Source organism: Falco cherrug, chromosome 3 (assembly GCF_023634085.1).
Source record: "Falco cherrug isolate bFalChe1 chromosome 3, bFalChe1.pri, whole genome shotgun sequence".
NCBI lineage: Eukaryota > Metazoa > Chordata > Aves > Falconiformes > Falconidae > Falco > Falco cherrug.
The window spans coordinates 112,414,126-112,426,426 of NC_073699.1; the positions used below are offsets into that span (position 1 = coordinate 112,414,126).

Below are 12,301 nucleotides of genomic sequence, written 5' to 3' on the forward strand. Positions count from 1 at the left end.
GTTTGTTTTGCAAAAATCTGCTCATGAATAAATCCTGGGAAAATCTGCACTGAGCTGTGATGTCACAGCCCTTGCCTACTTTAAAGTTAATTAAGAGGAGGGCGTGTTAAGTTCCTCTGTCGCCGTAAATCTGTTACTCCGTAGTGCAGTGGCAGGACGGCCACCCTGCCGCCCCCGGCCCGCAGCGCGGCACAAGCGGTGGCTTTCCCGAGCCACCTGCCTGCCGGCCCGCGGGGTCAGGCGGAGGTAAGGCCTGGCGGGGGGCGGCTGGGGCGGAGGGCTGCCGCAGCGGGGGCTGGCCCCTCGCTGGGCTGCTGCCCTCCCAGCTTTCTGGTCAGTAAGGTCTTGAAAGGAGAGCGTGTCTAGTGCAGCAGGGAGGCGCAGGCAGGAGAGGATGATGAGAGATGAAGGGGGAGAAGAAATAGGGGCTGGATTATTTCCAGGACGGAAAACTGTCTGTCCAAGAACTTACCCGAAACACGAATTAAATATTCCTCTATCCACCATTAAATTACCGTGAACGGGTGGCTGTGCAACATCCTGACAGGCTGTGTAATAAGGAACACAGTCTTTTCTCCTTTATTCCTCTGCATTTTCCTCTGTCTCAGACAGGAACCTCGGTGTCTGTAAGAGTCATTCTCTCCACGACTTAGCCTCCAGTTGGACATGCTTATTGCCAATTTGGAATTAAACTTAAAAAGGAAAGGAGACACAGACCAGACTGAGACCCACATCTACATTTTCAAAACTGTGCATCCTAATCAAATGGACCATTTCCTAAACTCAGGTCTAGACTCCTTACAAATGCAGAGCCCTCAAGTCCTGACTAGGGCAGGATAAAGCTGAACCGTGCCTTTCTTGATGAGGACTGAGCAAAGAATAAAAGGAGAGTTCTTCACACGCTTGCATATAAAGGGAAGTGCCATCAGCAACACGAAGCCCCCAGGCCCACAGTCATCCATCAGTTCAACAGTGAGCAAAAGTTTTTGTTGTGGAGCCCTGAGAGCTGCATGGTTATCCCCGACTCTGAAGCTGCCAAGTTGAATGGTTCAGTGAGAATGTTGCAAATAACACAACCTTATGAGTGCCTGGCAGCAAACTGTCAAATTGCAAATTTGCAGAAGGAGGTGAAATCAGGAGAGCAGGGGACTGATGAGTAGGCTTGTAGACAATCTCAGAAGGCAATAGTAGAGGTAGGGACCTAGAAGAACGTTGGTGAACCTGCTGCAAACAAGAAAAGAAGAAAGTATTGCCTACACAGAAACACTAAGCCAAAGCCCTCTGTAAAGACAAGAGAGTTCAGGAGCAACAGAAGCCTCAACAATGAGGCTAATGCAGCAGCTAAGTCTTGTCTCTTTGTAAGATCTGATATCCTAGGAGGCCCAAGGGAAGCCCATGCCAATTTAATTTGGCCAGATGTAAGAGAGAATTTGAAAGTCTCATATAATCTTGTAGGAGCAGTCAAGCTTGAATTTGGATCAAAACCATGTATTGAGTTTTGAGTTTTATCCATCTGTAAAAAGTAGCAGAAATGACGGCAGAAAGCTTCACTTCCCACTGTGTCGTTAGGGAACTTTCACCCCTCACAAAAGAATGGTCTTTTATTTACTCCTTTTTTTCTTACAAAGGCTGAAGCCTTCACCTGAGTATGACCAGTATCAAGGACACAAAAACTTCCCATGGAAAAAAAAATCCATGAAGTTAATGCTGTCAGCAGGATAACCAGCAAATTCTGTCTTCCCCAGATGGCCCAAATTTTAATGGGGTTACCTTGCAAGACTTGCCTGTAGGATATTAAAGGTCCCAAAGTAACTGTTGGGGCATAAAAAATGTTATGTCCGAGAGCTGCATCACACACAGATGTTCCTTTGACAGGTTGTCCTTTGCTTAACTATTCTTCCATGTATATTTCCTGACATTCAATGCATCAGTGGCAGCTCTTGGGAATAGGAGACTGTATGGATGTTTGAGACAGATTAAACTGAAGATGGGGGATCTACTTTTTGTTTTGCAATAGCAGTTTGAAACCCTGGAATGCTAGGTATGTGAGGTCAGTTTCTTGCCTTACTCACCTTGTCTGACACCTTATTTCTCTTTTCTCTCCTCTTCCTCTACCTTCCATCACTCTTCAACTTGTCAGTTAATTTTTTAGTGTTTGCATTTGACTGATCAGTCCTGCTAAGAAGTTGAAGTTCACACCGATGTGAACTGTGTTTGGCATCAAACTTGATGCTTACAGTTGACATTTTGTAGTGGGTTTTTTCCTCCTCTTTCCACAGAGATGTTGGTTGTGAAAGAGAGAGCAAGTAAGTGTGTATGCTTATAGTTGAACAGTGTTTTGTAAATATTTCCTGAAAGCTTGTGAAATGTCTCACATGTTCTTGATTTCCCTTCAGAGTAGGCATAAGAAATATCACCCAGTCTAGCTCGGAGTTCAGAAGCATGTACATAGCCATCAGTTTTACAAGCTTTGCGTAGATGTCAAAGCCTGATGGCCGAGGGGGATAATGCTGAGACTTTCAAAGACAAGCCAATACACAAGCCACATTTTTAGCCATGTGCTTTCTTACAGTTTCTAAGTCTGGTCACAGCTTTTTCCTTGAAAATTGCTTCCCCTGATACAAGATTTCCCATGAAACAGCTCTGGCATATTTATACATGCTCTGAAGTTTCTGGTTAACCAACTCGGTAGTCCTTTGGTGATTTTGAGAATATAAGTCTATCAGTCTGTGTCTGTTTATGTTGACAGAAGTGCCAATGACTTATAAATGGGATTAATTGTAAATGTAACTCATTTAGGAAATAGTTAAGGACCCAGGTACTTCTGTGTTTTAGCCTTGCTTAGTCACACTGGAAGAGCTCTTTGACCCTGCCAGAAATTAGTTTTAGTACCAGTTATGAGATAAGCTTAACTAGTCCTTAAAAATAAGCATGTTAAAGCTCTCTGCAGGAGATTTGTGGTGGGGAGGGAATACCACAGGTCCTAATTTTTTGTTTATCTTGCTATTATTAAGTGAATTGCAAGGATTGAGTTATAAACAGTGATGTAGTTCAGACCTTTTTTTCCTGTTCTTTCAACTTCTGGAAAACTCAACAATTATTTAAAGTTTAAGTGTACTTATTTTTAACCATTAAAAAATATCAGTGTACCAGTCAGATTCATACTTTATACACAGTGGTATAGGAATCAATTGTAATCCTGGATCACAGGTGATAAGGCCACTGCGTGGAAATAGCACTGTTCTGAGAGCAACAAAGCTGTTTCCATTTTCAAAGCCCAGTTTCCCAGTTCCTGATCAGAGTAAACCTACGTTTGACTACGTGAGTGTCCTCATTTATTTTTTAGTACAAATAGTAGTTTTGCATTATCAGTGCTCACAATTGCAGTTGTAAGCAGTACCGACCTTTTCTTTTTTCTCTTTTGGATCTTGCTGTGTGCCTCACAGAGCAGTCAGCTGATTTCCATAACATACTCCATTCAGTAATTTATTTTTTGCAGAATGGCAAGTGACTCACCATTCATAACATGCTGAATGCTGAGAAGACTTAGCTTAAAGAGCAAAAAGGGTAGACTGATTCATGTATAAATGTCTTGGGTAACAGAAAGACAAAATCACATTCCTTCCAGTAGCCTTAAAAGAAATAGAAAATAAGGTTATATAGTAGGAAAGAAATATTTTTGTTAAATCTGTTTAGCTGTAGATTAATGTTTGAAAGACAGTGGTGGAAGAACTATCTCATCCTTGAGACTAATACTGTTGTCTCACTAGGAAAAATACTGGATAAAGCCCCACCATGAATGTTAAGGAACCTGGTAGTTTTTCAAGTTATTTCTATTTCTGACCTCCATGATGGTGTAGAAATACAGACAGGATTGTTGTGCTGCTTATGTCTTCATTATACATCAAATCCATGCTCTATTATTTGAATGTTTTATTTCTGCAGATATTCAGAATCATTCTTTGTACAAGCAGTGTCGTATCATTTTTATTCTGTTAAAAGGGAGTGGCACGTGAATTCTTGCATATATTAGCTGCAAAATAAATTCATGCTTGAAATGTCTCACCTTGAGTGTCTGTATTAGGAGGAACCTCTGGTTTGAAATGTACCTAGGACACCTGCCTGCAAACAGCATTGCAAATAGTTACATATGATATGCTGAAAAAATACGTGTTACTCCAGAGCAGGTAATATCTCCAGATGTAGAACAAGAAGTAGATAACATACCAGATATACAGGAAGGGCTGTGATTTCAGAATAAATTTATCTTTCTGTGTGTGTATAGCGAAAACAGGAATAGACTTGAGATTTCCTGATACAGAAAATTTGCCAAGTGATTCATCTATTTGTCATGTTAGGCTAAAGATCTGATTTTTTGTGTAAGCTATCGTGTTGCTTGTAAAGAACCTGTAAATAGACTGTCAGCAGTGGGAGACAGCTACCACTGTGATACTGAAGTCCCATCCCCATGTAATAGAAAATCATTGTTAGTCTTAAATGAAACAATGCAACAGGGCTGGCAGTGAAAACACTTCAAAGATGTTCATCAAACTGTTGAAGTTAGAAGCATGTTTTAATTAGCTTAGATTTGAAGCAGAAGCAGTTTGACTCTAACAAAAGTTTCTTGCTGCAGATCATCCTGTGGGGTCGAACAGAGAAATGCCTGAAGGAGACTACAGAGGAAATCAGGATGATGGGGACAGAATGCCATTATTTCATTTGTGATGTAGGAAATCGAGAGGAGGTCTATCAGCAAGCCAAAGCTGTGCGGGAAAAGGTTAGTGTCTGTGGAAACACTGTGGGCAGCATTTAGTAACAATTATATTTGATGAGAATAAAAATATATTGGCAAACTGGGAAAAAAGAAGGGTGACCATTCAGTCTAGCTACCTGCTTTAAGTGATCCAGAAGGATTACAAGGCCTATAGGCAATAACATCAAAAGCTATGAAAATAATAATGTATTCAAGCAATGAGAGATGCTCAGATATGAGGGTGACTGCTGATTCGTGAGGAGAGATATTAGTTGTAACAAGTCATTTGCTTTTTTTGCAGGTGGGTGATATCACTATCCTGGTGAACAATGCTGCTGTGGTCCACGGTAAGAGCCTGATGGACAGCGATGATGATGCACTGCTCAAATCACAACATATAAACACCCTGGGACAGTTCTGGGTAAGATAAGCTCCTGTATTACGTGTATTCACAACTGGGAATGAGAGTGATAGATTACAGCCAGCAAACACTTGGCTGCTACTAGGCCTTTCTAAATGATGCTTGGTAAAATCAGTCTGACATGAAAAGGAGACAGAAAAAACAATGTGAGGGGCAAGAGCCAAAGGAAAGAAGTCTAAAACCACTTAATTTTTCCAGTAGTAACACAGTATTTGATGCTTTTGTATCCCCATTCTGTGACTTCCAGTAAAATATTTGATTTCTCTTGAAAAAGCCTGAACTCACAGAAGATAGTTTTCTGTACAGTGATGCGTATGGAACATCAGAAGAGACCGAGACGACGTTGTTCAGCGAAGGAAGCTAGTGTGAAACTAATTCAATTTTGATTTAGGTAATAGTAGTAAAAAAAGAGCTTCTTGTGATGTCATCACATCATTGAAGACTTTATCCTGTACAAGTTTTTAAACATACAAAGCATTCTGTTCACGGCCTTGATCTGTGGGTACTGCTTACTTACGTGCTAGGGAAGATTTTGTTTTGTGTCTGCACAAACGTTGCCTATTTGGAATCTTTCAGAAAATGACAAAGCAACAAGGTACTCTCCCACCCTTTTCCTCGTGTAATAAGCAGCACAGTTTGGCTTGTTGTTTCCGTGTCACCTTATTTTTTACAGTAACTATTGGTTTTGTTGTATGTCTGCTGAGCAAACTTTTTTTTTTTTTTTTTAAAAAAAAAATCAACTCTGTTGTTCTTCAGACCACCAAAGCATTCCTGCCAAGGATGCTGGAGCTGCAGAATGGACACATTGTTTGCCTGAACTCTGTCCTGGCCTTGTCAGCCATCCCTGGTGCCATTGACTACTGCACCTCCAAAGCCTCATCCTTTGCCTTTATGGAGAGCCTGACCTTGGGGCTGCTGGACTGCCCAGGAGTGAATGCCACAACAGTCTTGCCCTTCCATACGAGCACAGAGATGTTTCAGGGCATGAGAATCAGGTCAGTCCAGGGGAACTAGAATAAAGCATCTCATTTTAAATGAATCATCAGAATACACTCCTAATTAATGCTTCATTTAGTTAAGAGAATTTGATGTCTCATTTGGCTGCCTGGGAACAGAGGGTCACTCTAGGCCACTTGGGACTCATCAGACTGGTTCCCTCAGTTTGCTGGCATATTCATACAGCCCGCCTGTACTGAGTGAGACATTTGCTTCTACAGAGAAAACTGAAAGCTATTTTTCCCTGAGCGTATTTGGGCCATATGCAGCTACCAAAGAGGGAGGGGAGGCAATCTGAAAACTGAGGTCATTCAAAAGGAGCAGTTCACAAATTACTTGAGAATTAACAGTACAAATTCCTTCTTTAGTGGCTGAAATACTCAATTCTTTCCCATTGAAAGGATTGGCAGCTGCTTACTGAAGTAAGGCTATCTACCTCCTTTTTACCTCTGTCTAAGAAAACAAGCTAAATTCAAAGACTAACAGCTGACCAAATTAATCTTTTACAATGGACAAAGTAGCCTAGTAATATAGCTTGTATTCTTTTAGTCAAGAAAATACGTGGTGTCAGGCTATGGCTGGAGCTGGGAAAAGCCTTATGTTTGATATTAGAAGCCATGGGGGATAATACTTGTCTTTCACCTGTCAAGAATTTGAATCAAGCAAAGAGCAACAGAGAGGAAGAGGAAAACCACCAACACTGAAAAGACAGTATTTTCTTACTGGTCTGCATACAGTTTAAGAAAATCCCTGAATCAAGGTTCCAAATACACTCTGCCACTTCTCCCTAAAGGCACCAACTTGTACCTTCTTAACCGTTTAGCTAACCCAGCAGTACTGGTTGGAACTGGGCTTTCTGCTTTCCAGCTTTCTGGATGGAACTGGAACTTTCTGCTTCTTTCAGCCTGCTTTGGGGCATGTTTGAATGCCAGTAACCAGCGGTAGCTTAGTGAGTTACAGGACTTGGACACTGATTTCTTAAAGAAGGAATTTGGTTAACAAATAATTATTTTATTTTCTACTTTGTTTATTCAGGTTCCCTAATCTTTTTCCTCCTCTCAAGCCAGAGACAGTGGCTAGGAGGACAGTAGAAGCTGTTCAGATGAATCAAGCTTTCCTGCTCCTTCCATGGACAATGCATGTTCTTGTCATCCTAAAAAGGTAAATATTTCTTTTGCCCAGCAAAAGCCTAGCCGGTTAGGCAAGGTGGGCTTATGGTCCTCTGTGCCTGTCCACCAAGGCAAACCTCAGTGTGACTGTAACGTGGGATCCAGGAACAGATTGCTTCATCCCTTCCCATGGAAGACAGTCAGAGAAGCAAAAGGGAGAAAACTTCCTGAGATTCCCTTTGTAGATGTTTTCCCTGGATATAACCCCTTTACAAAAGTAGTTTCACTCCCAAAATCTGGATTCCTGAGGTCTGAACTGGCATTTGTATCTACGAAATTTCTTAACAATTAACATATGCAGGTAGTTGATTTTGATTTAGTAAGTCACTCTTTGGACTCCAGGCTTTATACTGTAAAGGATTTCAGTACAGTAAGATATGTACATCACAGCTGTATTTAGAGATCATGGCTTGTGAAACTATTAAAAAATATTTCTGTGTATGATTAGGACAGGAATTTTAAAGTCCTTTAGGAAAGAAGTTCATATCCTGAAACAACTGAAGAGAAAGGACATTTAAAATTTGTTTCCATGCAAGTTTGCACTAAAGCCTTTGGAAAACCTGCTTCAGTCAGGAATTGAAACAAGGTCATGAGACTTCCGTGGGAATTCATTACAATATTGCATTTCAAACAAGAGGAAATAATTCACAATAAATGCTTTGCTCTTAATGTAAAATCTGGGATACTCTCAAAAGTTCCCAGAAATTCTACAGACTGAAAAGGGCTGTTCTCCTTTATTGTAAGAATGAATCATTTATTTTCCATGACAGTAGCTGTCATGAAATTAGATCTATATCCATGTCTTATAATACGGGGGTCACTTGACTAGCACAAATAGATGGCAAGTTAACCAGAGAACTCTGTTTAAATTTGTGTATTTCAGAGTACAAGGTAGTAGTTGGGAGGAATGATGGTATCTTCCAAGTTACAGATTTTACAGACCTTTTTGGACAAGTATTTCTGTAGAGAAAGAGCAACCTGATATAACTTTCTCCCTGTAGGCCTACTCACAGCGGGATACTGACACGTTTTGTCTGTGCACTCTCACTAGCTGATTTTTGAGAATATGTATCCTTACATATGCATGCATGTAAACGCGTACTTACACATCCTCTTACTAGAATAGACTTAAGAGGTTTGTCTGATCTGCTTATTTTTTCTGCTTCTCCCACAGCATTCTCCCTCAGGCAGCACTTGAAGAAATCCACAAGTTTTCTGGGAGCTACACCTGCATGAACACTTTTAAAGGACGAACATAGACTTGGTGGTGCAAGGACTATTCTACTATTCTTCAGTGAAACCAACAACACAAGCATGAAAATCCTGACAAGACTGTGAATCAGCAGTCTTGGCTTTTAGCCTGTTCATGTGACTTGTGCTGCTCTGAGGCAACACATTTCTTGCAGGTCATATCCATAGTAACATGACCTTTGCACAGGACTGAATGACTAGACTATGGACCCTTGGAAAGAAAAACAGAAAGTGTGAAATGTTTATACGATGTTTAATTCTTTAGAGTTCAATTGTTAAATCTACTCATATTTTTAAGATGTAATTTTTGTTTCTGAAGTGTCTGTAGGCTGTCTCGGCTGAGAGGCAGCACATCACACCCCTAACATACTTTATTCCCTCTTTTCAGAGGAACTGCAATTACGAACTGCTACTGGTTTCATTTCAGCTTTTTCAATGGGGAACTTAAAAAATACTTTGACGAACTAAAAGTTATGGACATCTAATGGAAACTTACTTCCCTTCCTTCACTTTACATCCCCTAATGAAGCTGTTCCCAGCTCACATCAGGGAAGGAAGGAACAAAGTGTGGAGTAATCTTTTCTTTGTTAAAGGCCACCAAGGACTTCTGCCTGGAAGGACTGTGCTGGGTGCAGGAAAGCTGTCTTACTTCACCTGCGAAGGCTGGAGAGGAATGCTCAGTCAGAAGAGCAGACAGTTTGAATAGAAGATGCTTTCTGTCACTGAACTCATACATGGAATTTAATTGTCTTTCTGAATATTTTCATTCATTTATGATAAAAAAAAAAAATATATATATATTTAGCATTAATCCCAGATTGCCACGCTGCATGTAGGCAGCATCACATTGGGGATGAGCTAAATCTAGAACTAAAACTAGAGCCTGCCTGTACAAACATACATTCACTGACATAATCCATGCAGAGGAAAATCCATTGTATCAATCTGCACAGTGAAGTAAGTGGAATAATGCTCTAAAAATAGAAGAGACAGTACTGTTGTGCTCATGAAATGTGAAGTTTGGAAGCACAGTTAGCAAAGACCTGATTAAATGCACATTGAATTCAACTGGGAATATCCCCATTGTTTTTCAGGGGCATTGAATCAGGCACTGATCAGCCAAAAGCGATAAATACTGCTTGGACTGAAATGGCAGAAGCAGCTAGACATTATTTATTTTTGTAATGATATATTCTCTTTGACAGCCTAGTAAGAGCAACACTGCATTCCTATGCCAGATGCAGTGTGCAGCACTAGGCATAGTAATGTAGCTGAAACCTATTGGAACACTACTAAAAGAGGAATTAATATAATTGCAGTACAGGAAAGTAGCAAGCCTAACTGGAGAGCACCTGAACGAAGTGCCTCAAGGAAGGCCACGGGGTTAAAGTAAAGGAGTGAATTTAGGGCTCCTGACTTGAATTTCGAGCTTTTCCATAGACGTCCTGCATGACCTGGGGCAAACTGCATAATTTCAAGGTGTGCCCTGACCTGCAAAGCAGATATTTCTAGTGTTTCCCTACCTCTTAAGCCTGACTACCTAAATGTTTGTTGAAAGCTCAGCAAATTCAAATGGAACATGCTATAGAAAGGAAAAGCAGTACTTGCTCATAAACCAAGAGGTTTGAAACAAAAATTTAGAAGAGGATAAACCCCATATGCCAAAATAGATAACTTCCTAAAAGAGATCTAAGTTCAAGCAGAAAAGCTGTGAGCTGTATTTGAAATATTCCTTTGGTTCTGCCATGTAGAATGGAGACCAACTACTTAGGTGTAATGGTGTGAATATTAAAATCTGAAGATCTGAGCCGTACTGTGAAGCAGTAGCTATCTCTCTTCTTGAGCAGTTTGGGAGGAAGGTGTTGGCAGAAGTGCCACTGCGGCAGGCCCCGCTGCCTGCACCGGTATGTTGAGGAGCTCTCCTGTCTGGGTCAGTGCTTTCCTTCTGAGTTCAGAACATGTAAGCTGTAGCACTGTGCCAGCTTTGAAAAGGTTTCTTACAATGGAGTTTTGTTTTGAATTCCTAGATGTCTGAGGCTCTCTGGAGAGGATGAAAAGAAACTTTGATCTCTGTGATTTTGACGCCCACCCTAATAGAAGCTTTCAGCTTTATTTTTTGTCAGTTTTGAGAAGAAACCCAGTTCATTGAAATCACAAGTGCAATGAGGGGAGAACCCTTCCAGGATCTGCTAGGAATACTGAAGGTACCATGTTTATGAAGAGATGCTTGGGAGGGGAAGGGATCATTATACATACCTCCCCTCATGCACTCTAATCCTTTCTAGTTTCTCATTAATCACAATCAGGCATGCCAGGCCTGTGGATGCAAGAGCAAACAGAATTGGTGAGAGAGGGCACCCTGCAGTGCCCCCCTTAAATTAAACCTTTATGCTGAAATTCTATTCATTGATAACATTCTAATGCAACAGTGAGGTAAAAACTAGTACACCCTTTGACATTAAATCCCCGCTCATCCCCAAAATCCTGTCCCTTAGATGAATCTGCTCTTTGCCAGCACTGCATAAAAGATGTTCAGAGGTTGCCTTACATGTTGATTTCTTTCTAATGAATATAAACAAGTCGGGCGGTAGCTGAGACTCTCATCGTCTCCCTCCTCTCCTACACACACACTCACACACACACAGACTTCCCTCTCTTTCCCTCAGGGTCTCTGGGTGGACAGCAGGTCAAATAGCAGGCACAGTGGGGGAGAGGTATGCAGCAAACAAAATGATGAGGAAAACACTGACTTTGCTTTTCAGATAGTAGGGAGGAGTTGGGTAGGAGGCTTTCTTGTGAGTATTGTGAGATAGAATGCTTTCCATCCATTCAGCTACTTGCAAATTTGGATGGATACATTTGAAGACTTTTTTTTTTGTAACAGAAAGGCTCCTCTGGAATGCCTGCTGAAGTCTACTGTCCCTTTTCACATAAGGTTAGTATTGGGTAATCTTGAAGTGCTGCAAATGTCGACAAGCTTTGTTGAAGCCTAAGGCCTTCTCAAAGGAATTTCCGCCCTTTGACTTATTTTAATTTTGGTTTTCCCTGCTCTCTCCACCGCCTCCTGCTTTCCACTGCACAATTATTTTTTTTCCTTCTGTTTTCCTATGTCATCACTGCACTTTTCAGTGCCACCATCTTGAAGCCAGATGTCATACAAAGAGTCTGGAGTAAATTGAAATCATGGTATATATTTATTATCCTGCTGGAGGAATCTAGGTGAAGTTGTATGAGCAGGTCACAGAAGTTTCATACGAAATTAGTTTTACTTGCTCCGATCTGGGAAGAAGGAGACGACCCCTTACTGTCATTTTTATACAGGAGATTGTTGCTGGTTTAAAATGTGAATGATACAGAAATGTTAGCCGTTTTGGGACATACGTTCTCCTGACATTAAAAGACCTTATTTAAATGGGAGGATTTTTCTTTTCCAGGTGTTTTCAGAGGCTGGTGTTTATACAAACTAATTAGGAGTCCTTTGTAAGTCAGTCCGATTCCTCATGTTCAATATTTGATTTTGTGTTTTGTTTTTGACCGGGGGGGGGGGATCATGTTCCCTTGTGCGCCCTTGGTGAACTTAAACAAGGTCATTCCAGCCATGTCCCTGCTCATGACATTTCCTAGCAGGATGAAGAAAAGGAGTGAGCCCTGCACCCTACCTACTCATTGATTGTTCTGTTGAGGTTAAAAAGTGATGAGTCCATCCCTGTA

The 12,301-nt window shown here is 41.0% G+C and overlaps 1 protein-coding gene across 3 annotated transcripts in view; it reads left to right on the top strand.

Annotated features, from left to right (window-relative positions):
* Positions 1–12,007, top strand: part of DHRS3 (dehydrogenase/reductase 3) — a 30,315-nt gene extending 18,308 nt beyond the window's left edge. For all 3 annotated transcript variants that reach the window (XM_055705658.1, XM_055705659.1, XM_055705660.1), the window contains 5 exons: positions 4,634–4,777; positions 5,055–5,174; positions 5,931–6,169; positions 7,206–7,331; positions 8,514–12,007. In XM_055705658.1, coding sequence (XP_055561633.1) covers positions 4,634–4,777; positions 5,055–5,174; positions 5,931–6,169; positions 7,206–7,331; positions 8,514–8,598 — 714 coding nt within the window. In that variant the 3' untranslated portion in view covers positions 8,599–12,007. The remainder of the gene's footprint in view (positions 1–4,633; positions 4,778–5,054; positions 5,175–5,930; positions 6,170–7,205; positions 7,332–8,513) is intronic.
* Positions 12,008–12,301: the final 294 nt, after the last annotated feature.